The sequence below is a fragment of the Camelus bactrianus genome, chromosome 9, assembly GCF_048773025.1.
Source record: "Camelus bactrianus isolate YW-2024 breed Bactrian camel chromosome 9, ASM4877302v1, whole genome shotgun sequence".
Taxonomy (NCBI): domain Eukaryota; kingdom Metazoa; phylum Chordata; class Mammalia; order Artiodactyla; family Camelidae; genus Camelus; species Camelus bactrianus.
The window spans coordinates 14,895,248-14,909,455 of record NC_133547.1 but is presented as its reverse complement, the minus strand read 5'-3'; the positions used below and the strand labels follow the sequence as shown (position 1 = coordinate 14,909,455).

General features: G+C 58.4%; 1 protein-coding gene and 1 non-coding gene across 3 annotated transcripts; one reads left to right on the top strand and one right to left on the bottom strand.

The window, feature by feature from the left end:
- Positions 1-43: 43 nt before the first annotated feature.
- TRNAS-AGA (transfer RNA serine (anticodon AGA)) lies at positions 44-116 on the bottom strand. Its single transcript has one exon. It is a non-coding gene; the product is annotated as a tRNA-Ser (tRNA).
- Positions 117-1,107: 991 nt separating this feature from the next.
- On the top strand, positions 1,108-14,178 carry ARHGAP33 (Rho GTPase activating protein 33). 2 transcript variants are annotated; one of them, XM_074369763.1, is made up of 21 exons: positions 1,108-1,268; positions 3,299-3,396; positions 3,478-3,562; positions 3,919-3,999; positions 4,110-4,247; positions 4,668-4,760; positions 5,335-5,457; positions 5,546-5,623; positions 5,708-5,774; positions 5,858-5,917; positions 6,009-6,161; positions 6,245-6,347; positions 7,531-7,675; positions 7,756-7,838; positions 7,923-8,030; positions 9,435-9,580; positions 10,217-10,370; positions 10,455-10,600; positions 10,673-10,747; positions 11,775-12,446; positions 12,536-14,178. In XM_074369763.1, the coding sequence occupies exons 1-21, from the start codon at positions 1,263-1,265 to the stop codon at positions 13,792-13,794; spliced, it is 3,873 nt and encodes a 1,290-aa protein (XP_074225864.1). In that variant the 5' UTR covers positions 1,108-1,262; the 3' UTR covers positions 13,795-14,178. The 2 variants fall into 2 exon arrangements, with proteins under 2 accessions (XP_074225864.1, XP_074225865.1); XM_074369764.1 differs by lacking the exon at positions 1,108-1,268 and having other exon boundaries at positions 3,281-3,396; positions 12,536-12,927; positions 13,012-14,178.
- The last annotated feature ends 30 nt before the right edge of the window (positions 14,179-14,208 follow it).

Below are 14,208 nucleotides of genomic sequence, written 5' to 3'. Positions count from 1 at the left end.
CTTTCCCCAATCTCTGTTTAATAAAAAAAAAAAAGTTTTTTAATAGAGGTACTGGGGATTGAACCCAGGACCTCATGCATTCTAAGCATGCACTCTACCACTGAGCTATACCCACCACCCTAAAGTTTTTTTTTTAATTTTCTGCTTAATTTTTACCCATAGAACGTAATCACTTTCTAATATTCTATATTTTAAAACATTTATTTTGTTCATTGTCTTCTCCCACTAACTTTTGAGCTCCATGTGGGCGGGGTATATTTCCCCCTGTTTTGGTTACTGATATATCCACAAATTAAGTGATCAGAGTTTTTGAATGAATGAAGGAATGGATCAAGTGTGTACCTTCTGAGGTGAGGGCTTTGTTGAGGACATGACCAATGGAAGGTCCTCTTGGAGAAAGAGTTGGTACAGAGTATTTTCTGAGCCGCAGTCAACAGCAGGAACGATTGGGATTGGCATTATGGGAGGAGTGATCGCATCCTGGCATCAGATCTAAATTTATTCCTAGGAAAAAGGAGTCAAGGCTGGAGGCCAGCCTGTAAGAAGCAGTAGAGGAAGAGACTAAAGGAAGAAGCAAGGAAAATGTCCAGGGGGTACGGGGAGGCCAAGTCGCAGAGTGCCTAGGGTTATGTCCCAGGCAGGGCATCTGAGTCTGAAAAACATCCATGGGCAAACAGTATTCTGTGGGCCGGGGCGGGGCAGAAGTGACAGAGTGGGGCTAGAGGACTGAGACTTTTGAAGAGATACTTAGGGGATGGAGAAAAGCCCTGAGGCCATGGGATAATCAAATTAAGAGTGTCAGAAGAGCGGTCACTGACAGCGAACTATGGGGATGGCCCACTGCTTAGTGATAGAAATGTTGAAAGCAAAGCATAAAGAACCTGGGGGTGTGTCTCAGGAGGGGAATGACAGCCAATGAAAAGCAGACATGGGCGTGGTGCTGTCAAACTTCGCGGGGCGGGAACGGAAGAGACAGACCCAGGGAGGGGACCCAAGCCGAAGCCAATGAAAAGCCTCCAGGTGGGCGGGGCGTAGTCCTAAGGCCAACGGTGGAGCCAATGAGAAGCGGCGCCGAGTCCCCACTGCTCCCGCCCCCGTGGTGCGCGCGCGCCAGAGCCATGGGCAGCCGTTAGGGGCGGGGCCTGCAGCCGCCCGCGCGCGGCTCGCGCCCTCCCCTTTGTGTCGCCATGGCGGCGGCATCGGCGACGAGGACGACGAGCGAGGGGTCCAGCGCGGCCGGCGCCTGAGGAGGCTACGCGACCATGGTGGTGAGGGGCCCACGTGGCCGTCAGTCTGTCGGCGAGTCAGTCTGTCTGCGAGTCAGTCTGTCTGCGCGGGGCCACGCCCCGCGCGCCCCGCCCCCGGCCCCGCCCGAGCCTGCGGCCTGCGCCCTGCGCCCTGCGCCGCCCCTCACCCCTCATCGCTGTCCCTCTAGACCCCCGGCCTGGTCTTGGGCCCGAGTCCTTATCCCGGCCCCGCCCCCTCTGCGCGCATCCCCCTTCCACGCCCTGGATGGGGGTGACTGTTTCTGAAGCCCCAGACTTGGGAGGAAAAAGGGCTGGTTCAGGGAAGGATCCCTCATCCTTCCAAGTGGCCCCAGCAGGGGCCCGCTGAGGCTCTCTTGGTCCTTCACCAGCCCCTATCCCAGAGCCATCCTCGGCTTCCTCATCCCAACCTCCACCCTTCCCTGGCCTAGCCCCCTTCTCCTCATACCTCCAGCCCTTTTCTCATCCTTGAGCCCCACCCCCACCAGGCTCCATCCTCAGCCTGACCCTTTTCTTCTTCTCATCTTTCTCACCCCATCCCAGTCCCTGTCAACCAACCCTCCCCTACCCTCCATCAGCCTAAACCTTTACTTCAGCCTCTCCAGCTGCTCCCCTCCTCCTTTCTCCACCCCAATCCCAAGCCTGCATTGTACCCCCAATGTGATCCTTAGGGGCCTCTCCATTTTCTTACCCTCATCTACCCTCCCCGGCTGTCTCCCTCTCTCACCATGCTGCTCCTGCTTATTCAACCATTCCCTCTCTCATTCGCTCACTTCACTATCACTGAGACCTCTGTGTAGCCCCTTTGCTCCAGGCACAGAAAGAGTCAGATCCCATCCTGCCTTGGGGAAGGAACTTCATGGGCTGGAGGAGGGCAGACCCAAGGGTGAGACCCAAAGGATGAAGTCAGGGTCATAGGGATATGAAGGAGGGAGAGGCTAGAGCCCAGTCTGGAGAATCCTCATCTGGCAGATGGTTAATTTATTCATCAGATTTTACCCAGCCCCTCCTGTTCGACCGAACTGGCACTGGACCCTGGGACTCAGAGTGGAATCAGACACAACCCTACCTGTAAGGCACATCAGTTCTGTGCCCAGCTGTGTGCTGGGCAATGCTGGGGAACTAGGAACTCAGCCCCAGTCCAGTGGGGGAAGATGGACTTGTCACCAGACGGTGACATCTCAGTGCTCAGGGCTGCGATGAGGGAAGCTCAGGCAGCATCCTCAAGCCTTGGATGGGGGAGGTTCAGGGGATGCAGGGGTCCAGAAGAGGGGCCTGACACTGTCTGAAAGGTCAGGAAGAACTTCAAAGTGGAGGGAACAGGAGAGTTGAGACCTAAGGGATGAGGAGGTGTGAACCTAGTGAAAGGATAGGGAAGAGTGTCCCATGCAGTGGAAACAGCTTTTGCAAAGGCCTGGAAGGAAATGAGAAGATGGTGCTTTTGTTGGACTCTCAGAAGTTTGAGAGCTCTGGAAGTGGAGGCAATGTGAAGAGATGAGGCTGGAGAGGTAAACAGACCAGAGAATTTAGACTTCATCTTAAAAGACAACAGGGAGCCATTGAAGAGCCATAATCTGTGGAGAGACAGAGGCAGATTTGTGTTTCGTGAAAGTTATACTGGCTCTTGCTGCGAAGAAGCTGGCAGGAAGGGAGAGTGGAGGCAGGAAGACTGATAAGATGGGAGCTGTGATTGTCCTGACATCAGTGAAAGGCATGCAGAGGCGCATATGGGAGACTGTGCTCTGCAGGGGCTATGGAAGGGTTTTAAACAGGGAGAGGTGGTACCAGATTGCTCTTTCCCTGACTCACCCTTGGTCCCTGCTCTTCCAGCCCCCCACCGCAGGCCACACACGAAGAAGCAGCCCTTCCCTCAGCCCCGCCTTCACCTTCCCCTGACCTACCCTTCTACTCCATGCTTAGGGCAGTGTGTAGAGCAATTTGGGCCTGCGGGCCCAGGCTGACAGATAACAATGCGCCCGTTGTCTCTCTGCTCCCATCTCTGGGGGCCTCTGATTCTTCTTTCTACTCTCCAGGCTCGCAGCACTGACAGCCTGGATGGCCCAGGGGAGGGCTCCGTGCAGCCCCTGCCTCCCACTGGCGGGCCCAGTGTGAAGGGGAAACCTGGGAAGAGGTGAGAGGTGAGGGAGAGGCTCAGCTTCGGAGGGAGGCGCCAGGCACAGGAGCCACTGCTCATCTATCACCTGTCCCCCAGGCTCTCGGCTCCTCGGGGTCCTTTCCCCCGACTGGCAGACTGTGCCCATTTTCACTACGAGAACGTTGATTTTGGCCACATTCAGGTATGGGGTCTGTACCCAGGTGGGAAGGTCAGATCCCACCCAACCCAGCACTTTCAGCCACTTTACCCCTGAAACCGATCCCTGGGACAGGCTGCTCCTGGGCAAGAGCCGCAGGGCAGAAGGGGAGAGCTGTTCATTCATTCATTCATTTCTTCCTTTATCAGTTCAATGACAACTTTTTGTTAGGTGTGTGTTCTGTGCCAGGACCCTGTACTCTGACTGATACATCACCAGGCCCTGTCTTTGGGGAGGCCCAGGAGGGGGACACAGACCCATCCCTAGATAATACCAATCTGGAGAGGTTGGAACTGGGACCAGAGTGAGGCCCTCGCCTGGGCCTTTGTATCCCTCTACAGCTCCTGCTGTCTCCAGAGCGTGAAGGCCCCGGTTTCTCTGGAGAGAATGAGCTGGTGTTTGGGGTACAGGTGACCTGTCAGGTGAGCCCAGCCACCCCTGCCCCTCATTTAGCCTGGCAGACTGGTTGCCATGGTCTTCAGCTCAGTGTAGTGGAACCACTGCTCCCTTCTGTCCTTCCCTACACCCACAGGGCCGTTCCTGGCCAGTTCTCCGCAGTTATGATGACTTCCGTTCCCTGGACGCCCACCTCCACCGGTGCATATTTGACCGGAGGTTTTCCTGCCTCCCAGAGCTTCCTCCACCCCCGGAGGGTGCCAGGGCTGCCCAGGTAAACTGCTTTTTGTCCCAGCCCTACCTCAGCCATGGTGTGTTCTCATTGGCGATGTATGAAACCATCAAGACAGGAGGATAGATAAATATTTAAACACTGGTATGGCCCGAGTCCCAACTAATCAGAGGTCTTACAACTGCAGCAGGGTTCTGGAGACTCCCTCTGGTTTTAGGATCATGGAGAGTTCCAGGGTGTTCCATGGGAGCGTCAGCAGGGCCAGACCAGTGGGGGCACACAGGGGCTTGGCATAGCCTAATTAGCAACTGATATGAGCACATTTCAGGACTTAACAGCAAGCGACACCCATGCATTCAAGTTGAATTTCAGCCCTGCCAGGGGCAAGCCCGGGTGGTATAGGAGGGCAGTGGGCTTTCCTAGGGTCTCCTCACAAAGCCCACCTTGACAACCTGCCCCCAGATGCTGGTGCCACTGCTGCTACAGTACCTGGAGACCCTGTCAGGACTGGTGGACAGTAACCTCAACTGTGGGCCTGTGCTCACCTGGATGGAGGTGGGTCCGGCAGGGGGCTTGGAGCTGGGAGTGCATGAGGCATGTCTGAGGAGCAAGAACCAGGTTGGGAGGGTGTGTGGGCAGAGGAAAGAAATGAGCCGGAGTGGAGGAGGCAGTGGTATTTCAGTGTCTGCGTGGGCGCATGCCTGTGAAAGAGAATGCGCGCGCGCGTGTGTGTGTGTGCATGTGCACATGCAGATATTGGGTTATGGGGATGTAAGAATTCCAAAGTATATCAATTAAAAATAAAAATAGGCTTGGCTCTAACGCACAAAATGCCAAGCTAAGAGTGACTTAAAGCAGCAGGTTTTTGGAGAGCAGATGTGCAGTGTCAGCTATGGAGGGTGAGGGTGCAGGGGTGTATCAGGAAGACTTCAGGCAGGGGAGTCCTGGGACCAAAAGGGGCTTTGTTTTGCAAGATGCACGACTGGAGGTGTTTGATCAATAGCTCTCAGTGACAGGGGCTTTTAGGTGGGGGACAGGTGGTGACCTCCACTTGGCCGAGAGGAACCTTCTCTGTCTTTATTACCGCCTTCCTCTGGCCTCTTCCTGCCACATTCCCCCTCTATCTCAGCTGGACAACCACGGCCGGCGGCTGCTCCTCAGCGAGGAGGCCTCACTCAATATCCCCGCGGTGGCCGCTGCCCATGTGGTAAAACGGTACACAGCTCAGGCACCGGACGAGCTGTCCTTTGAGGTGAGGCTGTAGGGGAGCAGACCCCAGCGAGGCTCCCCACTTGCCCTGCCCTCTCTGACCCTCCCTCCTCGCACCTGCCCACTCCCAGGTGGGAGACATCGTCTCAGTGATTGACATGCCGCCCACGGAGGATCGGAGCTGGTGGCGGGGCAAGCGGGGCTTCCAGGTGAGCCTGGCATGGGGTGGACAGGCAGGGTCAGGGCATTTGCCAGCTCAGGTGGCCCAGTCACTGACCCTGAACCCTCCTCAGGTCGGTTTCTTCCCCAGTGAATGTGTGGAGCTGTTCACAGAGAGGCCCAGTCCAGGACTGAAGGGTGGTGAGTGCCCTGGGCAAAGCGGGGAGGCCCTTCTGCATCCTTTGTCTGCCAGCTATCCTTTCTACCCATGGTTCACCCCACAGATGCTGACGGTCCCCCAGGTGGTGTCCCGGCTCCCCAGGGTATCTCTTCTCTGACCTCAGGTAATGCAAACTACGGGCCAGGCCCCTGCCCTCCCCTTCAACCAGACTGGTGGCTGCCCTGACCCTGTGTGTCCTGCCTTTACCCCCACAGCTGTGCCCCGGCCGCGTGGGAAGCTGGCCGGCCTCCTCCGCACTTTCATGCGCTCCCGCCCTTCTCGGCAGCGGCTGCGGCAGCGGGGCATCCTGCGGCAGAGGGTGTTTGGCTGCGACCTAGGAGAGCATCTCAGCAACTCAGGCCAGGACGGTGAGGCTGGGCCCACCTTCCCTGCCCACCTCTCCCATCCATGATGTGACCTGCCCAGCCCTGACCCCGCTGCTTTCTCCCAGTGCCCCAGGTCCTTCGCTGCTGCTCTGAGTTTATTGAGGCCCACGGGGTGGTGGATGGAATCTACCGGCTCTCCGGCGTGTCGTCCAACATCCAGAGGCTACGGTGAGGGCCCTGCACCAACCTTGTCCCCCCACAAACATTTACTGAGCATCAATTCTGTTCCAGGCGCTGTGCCATGTGCTGGGGACACAGAGGTATCGGGAGTTAGGAGGGCATAGGGCGGGGTTGGAGCGGGGTGGGGGCAGGGAGGGCTTCCTTGAGGAAGTGACACCACAGCTGAGGTCTGAAAGGTGAGCATAGAACGAGCATTCGAAGCGGAGGGGTCAGCCTTCACTGAGCACCTGCCACACGCCAGGCGTTAGGCACTGGGGGTGCAGTGGTGAAGGAGACAGCCAGAGACTCCTGCCCTCGTGGGGTCCGTGTGCTGGAGGGAGAGACAAGGAAATGAGAGAGTTTACAATAGGTGCAAGTGGTACGGAGCAAAGAAGACCAGGGTGAGGAAGATCATAATAGGAAATCAGGGAAAGGTATTGTGGTTTTAAATAGGGTGGGCACAGAGGGCCTGCTGGAGGAGACCTCACGTGGAGGAAGTGAGGGCGCGAGTCACATGGGTACCCGCGGTGGATGGAACAGCCAGCACAAGGGGAAGCAGCAGGAGATGATGTCTGAAAAGCAGCTAGTGGCAGAGCATGCAGGGCTTTTTGGATGGCTGCTAGGATTCTGGCTTTTCCCAGGAGTGAGGAGGGAACCACAGGAGGGGTTCTGAGCTGAGGTGGGGCAGTGTGCATGACAGTCTTCGAGGTGGGAAGCAGTGAGGCAGGGTGAAGGGTCTGACAGGTGAGAGCCCAGAGTCTGGGGCAGTGAGAGATGAGGCAGAAGTCACATGCAGAGCTCTGACCTGGGAGGGTGGGACACCCCACAGAATTGTGAGCAGGGCCCGCTGGGATTTCACCTGCATTTTCCAGTGACTTCTTGGAGCCAGGAAAATGGCACAATTTGGTGGAAGGAGCACAGTCACGCTCTGCAGGCAGAGAGCCTTGGGTGGCTACAAGCAGAGGCATCTCCCACCTGAGCCTTAGCGTCCTCCTCTGTAAAATGGGGTGCCCTTGTCTTTGGCACACAGGGTTGTTGGTGGGGAGGGGGTTCAGTAAGTTTCTGCTTCTGAAGAGCCCAGCACAGGAAGAGGGTGGCACCCACCTGTAGACACTGTGAGAGGAGGGGAAGGACACCGCCAGGTGGGCCAGCTCTGACCCGAATCTTCCCCTCCTTGACCTGGTGGCCTCAGGCATGAGTTTGACAGTGAAAGGATCCCGGAACTGTCCGGCCCCGCCTTCCTGCAGGACATCCACAGTGTATCCTCCCTCTGCAAGCTCTACTTCCGAGAGCTGCCCAACCCCTTGCTCACGTACCAGCTCTACGGCAAGTTCAGCGTGAGTAAGGGAGCTGGCAAGGGGGGAGGGCGCTGGGCTGCGAACAGCCTGGACCCCATCACACCCATGCACAATCTCAGGAAGCCATGTCAGTGCCCGGGGAGGAGGAACGCCTGGTGCGGGTCCACGACGTCATCCAGCAGCTGCCCCCGCCGCACTACAGGTAAACCAGAAGGGTCAGGGAAGGGCTATGGTGGGTTCCCAAGGGAGCTGAGGCTCAGGTGGCCCCTTCTGCACCCACCCCCAGGACCCTGGAATACCTGCTGAGGCACCTGGCCCGCATGGCGAGACACAGTGCCAACACCAGCATGCATGCCCGCAACCTGGCCATCGTTTGGGCACCCAACCTGCTACGGTAAGCTGGCAGCTCACCAGCCTCCCCCATCGCCTCTCTGCCATAGGCTGGGCCTCCAGTCTCCCCCTACCCTTACCCCACACCAGAAAACCACCCAGCTTTTGTTCTCTTGCTCATTTCACCCAACACATACTTATTAAACACTTCCTGTATGCCAGCCCCGTTCTCAGCACTGGGGACACAGTGGTGAGCAGGAACCTGTGCTCTGGGCTCGCATTCTCATGCAGAAGATGACAGTGAACTGTTAAGAGAGAAATGCAGTATACTGTCTGATGGTGACGAGTGGCAAGGAGAAAGATTACAAAGCAGGGACGGGAGATGTTGCAGGATTATGGCATTTGAAGTTTTTAGATAGAGTGGTAGGGAAGGCTTCAGTAAGAAGTCTTCTGTGGCCAGCAGCAGGGTAAGCCCCAAAGGATTTGATGGTGACCAACACAGGCAAGCTGTCTGTTCTGGAGGAGTTCAGTTCTTCCCGGGAAACAAATAAGTAAATAAATAAAATAGGTGGTACATCAGATGGTAGGTATAAGAACTAAGGGGAAAAATAAAGATAGACATAGAATGTAGAGGCTTAGAATTTTAAATAAAGTATATGGGGAAGATGCTATTGAGAAGGTAACATTTGAGTTAATACCTGCAGAAGGTGAAGGAGGGACATGTGGATATCTGAGGAGGAGCAAACCAGGCAGAGGGAATAGCAAGTGCAAAGGTCCTGGGGCTGGGTCAAGGCCTAGTATATTGGAGGAACAGCAGGGAGGCTAGTGTGGCTGGAGCTGAGTGAGTGAGGGGTTGAGGGGGAGGAGATGATGAGGTCAGAGAGGTGACGGGGGACCAGATAGGGGAGTGACTTACAGGTCGTGGGTCCTGGTGAGGACTTTGGCTTTTCTCAGGAGTGAGGTGTGGCCGGGGGATGGCTCTGAGCTAGGAGGGCCCTGAGCTGACTTAAGGGTTCACAGGATCCCTCTGGCTGTGCGTGGGGAGCAGGCTGCAGGGGCCAGGATGGGAGCAGTGAGGAGGCTGTATGATGGTCCAGGAGGGAGAGGATGGAGGCTAGTCTGCGGTGGGGGCAGTAGGAGAGCAGCGTTTAGATTCTGGATAGATTTTGTGGATGGAGCCCATAGGGTCTGCTAAGATTGGATGTGGGTGTAAGGGAAAGGGGGGTCGAGGACAATTCCAAGGTGCTTGGCCTGAGCCACTAGAAGAACTACACTGACTGAGATGGGATAGGCAGAGAGGGAGCAGGTTTGGGGAAAGCTTGAGAATCCAGTTCTAGGTGTGATCAATTTGATAAGGTCAGAGACATTGAATGACAGTCATTGCTCCCATGGCTCCCCACCTTGCCTGGCCAGAACCCACCAGCTGGTGCTCAAGGCACCCGGCCACCCTCCCCCTCCTCCCATTCAGGTCCATGGAGCTGGAGTCAGTGGGGCTGGGGGGGGCAGCAGCCTTCCGGGAGGTGCGGGTGCAGTCAGTGGTGGTGGAATTCCTGCTCACCCACGTGGACGTCCTGTTCAGTGACACCTTCACCTCCGCTGGCCTCGACCCTGCAGGTATGCCCATCCCAGCCCTGATGTCCTGGCTACTGGCCCCTCATTGTCAGGGCTGCAGAGGGAGGGCAGGTGGGCTCCCAGCCCCATCCCTATCCCACTGAAGCAAGACCTCCACCCTGGCTCCTTGAGGACCCCGCCCCGGCCTCTCCCTCCCCTCCCCACCCTTCTCATTTCAGCTCCTACGCTCAGGATCCCCACTTCTTGGCCCGGACATCGTTCTTCCTTCACCCCTTGTAGCTCCTGGGGGCGTGTGGGGCCATGGGTCCACCTGGGAGGAGGTGGGAGGTCCCCAGACTTGACCCCACCTGGGCCCCACCCAGACTCCCCGCCCTGCCCCGGACCCCAGCCCAGTCAGGATTCAGCACGTCGGAGGGCCCACTGGGCCGAGGTAACTGAAGCCAGAGCCGCTGCCCTCGCTGGCTGCTGGGAGCTGCCTCCTCATCAGCTCGTTTCTGCCTCACTCCTCCTCCTCACCTGCCTGCTGCCCACCCGTTCCCGCCTGATCCGTCCCGGCCCCCTGCCTTGCCAGCCCGGGTGGGCACGCTGCGGGCCGGGGCTTGGGCTGTAGCGCTTGGCTTTGCCTGTGACCTTGAATGGCCCTGGGGCTGATAGCTGCCCCCTTTCCCGACTCCCCAGGCCGCTGCCTCCTCCCCAGGCCCAAGTCTCTTGCGGGCAGTGGCCCCTCCACTCGCCTGCTGACACTGGAGGAAGCCCAGGCTCGTACCCAGGGCCGGCTGGGGACACCCACCGAGCCCACAACACCCAAGACCCCAGCTTCACCTGTGGAAAGGTGAGTGGGATGCCCTGGATGGAAGGGGCCAGCCTGGAGGTCCCAGCTCCTCAGCCTGCTTCCTGTGTCTCACTCAAACCCCAGGAGGAAAGGGGAGAGAGGCGAGAAACAGCGGAAGCCTGGGGGTAGCAGCTGGAAGACCTTCTTTGCATTGGGCCGGGGCCCCAGCATCCCCCGAAAGAAGCCTCTGCCCTGGCTAGGGGGCACCCGTGCCCGACCGCAGCCTTCAGGTCAGAGGTGGAGCAGTTGGGGTGGTTGGGGAGGCGCTCTGGAGGCCCCTGTGACCTTTCTACTCTCTGCAGGCAACCGACCTGACACAGTCACACTGAGATCCGCCAAGAGTGAGGAGTCTCTGTCATCACAGGCCAGCGGGGCTGGTGAGCACTGGGTGGACCATGCCTGTGCCCAGGTGGTGCTGGGAAGGACTGGGGCCCCAAGCTGGCCTCCAAATGATGTATTCAGAAACAGGGATCTTGAAGGTTTTTTCATTTTTAATCTGGACCGTACATACAATGAGTTGGATAAAGCTTCACCCTTGGTCCAGGCAAAGTCCCTTCAGTCTTTTAATCATTCCTTTTGAAAAACAATTTAAATAATATAATGAACATCCATGAACCAGAACTAAAAGAGCCCCACTACCTCACCTGTGAGCTCATCCCCCTCCCACCTGCTGCCTCTCTACCAGAAGCATCCCCTAGATTTGATGTCTTCATCCCCTTGCTTTCCGGGTTTTATCACGTACAGGTGTAGAAGTGTAGGCACCAATAACACTGTGATGTCCTAGTTGTTTTGAAACTTTAATTGAAAGATATCATTAAAAAGGGTATTGTGCTGTAAGTGGATTCACTCACCACTACGTTACAGGCTGCCGCCCGCACTGCTGAGTGTAGCTCAGGCTGCTTCCTCTGCATCACTCTCTAGTGTTCCAGGTGTGGGGATCCCCTTGGGAGTTGCTTGTCCTTCCTCCTCCCGATGCATCTGGGGGCTCTGAGGAGCACACCCAGGAGTGGAGGTGCATACTGTACGGTATGCTCACATCCAACTCTACAAAACAAGGCCCAAGAGTTTCCCAGGGGTGGTGGCCCCAGACTGTCCTCCAGCTTCTGGGTACAAGATCCTGCTGGTCTCATGCTCACAGCCCATGGGGTTGTCACACTTCCTTCTTGTCTTTGCGTCTGGAATGCTTCTTTTCATGGACTTGCCATTCATTTCCTTTATCACCCGTGAGTCTGAACAGCTGTCCCTGGATTCCCAGCCATTGTGACACTATCTGGGGGCGCCGGGGACATGCCTCTTCCTGTTATTCCCCCAACTTACTGAGGGGTGCCCTGTTCTCACTGCTGTATAGGGGTATGTAACGTTCTGTCCCCTGACCCCTAACTGCCCCCCACACTGCCCTTCCAGGCCTCCAGAGGCTGCACAGGCTGCGGCGACCCCACTCCAGCAGTGATGCTTTCCCTGTGGGCCCAGCACCAGCTGGCTCCTGCGAGAGCCTGTCGTCATCTGAGTCCTCCTCTTCCTCTGCCTCCTCCTCCTCCTCGTCCTCCTCGTCCTCAGCAGCTGGGCTGGGGGCACTCTCCGGTTCCCCCTCACACCGAACTTCAGCCTGGCTAGATGATGGTGATGAGCTGGACTTCAGCCCACCCCGCTGCCTGGAGGGGCTCCGGGGGCTTGACTTCGATCCCCTTACCTTTCGCTGCAGCAGCCCCACCCCAGGGGACCCTGCACCTCCCGCCAGCCCGGCCCCCCCGGCCCCCGCCTCTGCCTTCCCACCCAGGGCAACCCCCCAGGCTCTGTCACCCCGTGGGCCCACCAGCCCTGCCTCACCCACTGCCCTGGACATCTCAGAGCCCCTGGCTGTATCGGTGCCACCCGCTGTCTTGGAGCTGCTGGGGGCTGGGGGAACACCCGCCTCGGCCACCCCAACGCCAGCCCTCAGCCCCAGCCCAGGCCTGCGCCCCCGTCTCATCCCCCTGCTGCTACGTGGAGCTGAGGCCCAGCTGAGTGACACCTGCCAACAGGAGATTTGCAGCAAGCTGGCACTACCTGGTCCCCGTGGAGCACCAGGCCAGCAAGGTAAGTCCTGTCCAGCCCACCCCACACCCTTACAGACCCTGAGGCTATGCCCAAGACCCCGCTGACTCCTCTTCCCATTCCTCTCCTAGGTCCTGGTATGGAGTCACCGCTGCTGCCCCCACCCCTGTCCCTCCTGCGCCCTGGGGGGGCCCCACCCCCACCCCCCAAGAACCCAGCACGCCTCATGGCCCTGGCCCTGGCTGAGCGGGCTCAGCAGGTGGCCCAGAGACAGAGCCAACAGGAACAGGAGAGCACCCCATCTGCTCCCCACTCCCCTTTCCACCGCTCCCTGTCCCTGGAGGTGGGCGCTGAACCACCTGGGACCTCAGGGAGTGGGCTGCCTCCCCAGTCCTTAGCCCACCCAGGTGCCTGGGCTCCAGGACCCCCACCCTCCCTTCCAAGGAAACCAAGTGATGGGAGCCTGGTCAGGAGCCAGCGGCCCATGGGAACCTCAAGGAGGGGACCCAGAGGCCCTGCCCAGGTCAGTGCCCAGCTCAGGAGGGGTTGGGGGTACAGGGATGCACCAGAGACAGCAGCCCAGTTCCTGTTTTCTGTCCCCCAACAGGTTCCTACCCCTGGCTTCTTCTCAGCCCCTCGGGAGTGCCTGCCGCCCTTCCTTGGGGTCCGCAAACCAGGCTTGTACCCCCTCAGCTCCCCATCCTTCCAGCCCAGCTCCCCAGCCCCAGTCTGGAGGAGTCCTCTAGGTCCTCCTGCACCACTTGACAGGGGAGAGAACCTGTACTATGAGATTGAGGCGGGCGAGGGGTCCTTCTACTCTGGCCCCAGCCGGTCCTGGAGTCCCTTGCGCTCCATGCCCCCAGACAGGCTCAATGCCTCCTATGGCATGCTTGGCCAATCACCGCCACTCCACAGGTCCCCCGACTTCCTGTTCAGCTACCCACCACCGCCTTCCTGCTTTCCCCATGACCCCCTTGGCTACTCAGCCCCCCAGCACCCTGCCCGGCGCCCCACCAGACCTGAACCCCTCTATGTCAACCTAGCCCTAGGGCCCAGGGGTCCCTCACCTGCCTCTTCCAGCTCCTCCTCCCCTCCGGCCCACCCCCGAAGCCGCTCTGATCCTGGTCCCCCAGCACCCCGCCTCCCCCAGAAACAGCGGGCCCCCTGGGGCCACCACGCCCCTCATAGGGTGCCTGGGCCCTGGGGCCTTCCGGAGCCTCTCCTGCTCTACAGGGCAGCCCCACCAGCCTATGGGAGGAGGGCTGAGCACCACCGGGGGTCCTTGTACAGGAATGGGGGGCAAGTAAGGGAGGGGGCTGGTCCCCCACCCCCCTACCCCACTCCCAGCTGGTCCCTCCACTCTGAGGGCCAGACCCGAAGCTACTGCTGAGCCAGAGCTGGGAGAGACCTTCTTTCTCTTCCCCCTCACTGACCTTGGCCCAACCCAGTCCCTTGTTTTGTATTCTTGAGATCCTGACCTCTACCCCAGGTTTCTAACTTTGTAACTTGCCTCTGATGTGGGTCCCTAACCTGTGACCATAGCTTCCCTACCCTTGGCTGACGGGCTCGCCCATCCTCCCACCATCCTCCATCCTGGGGGCTCTCGCACAAATCTGAGGACTAGGCTGACTCCCTGTCCTCCCTCTCCTTCCAGGAGCCCTCAGCATGTCCTGACCTGTGCACAGGGGGTGGGGGGACAGCTCCTGCCCATCTCCCCTCACATACCCCACTAAACCATCTGACAAAATTAATGAATAAAAATGGTGAAAACGTGGCTGCTAGTGTCATGCTGGGGCCAGGCTCA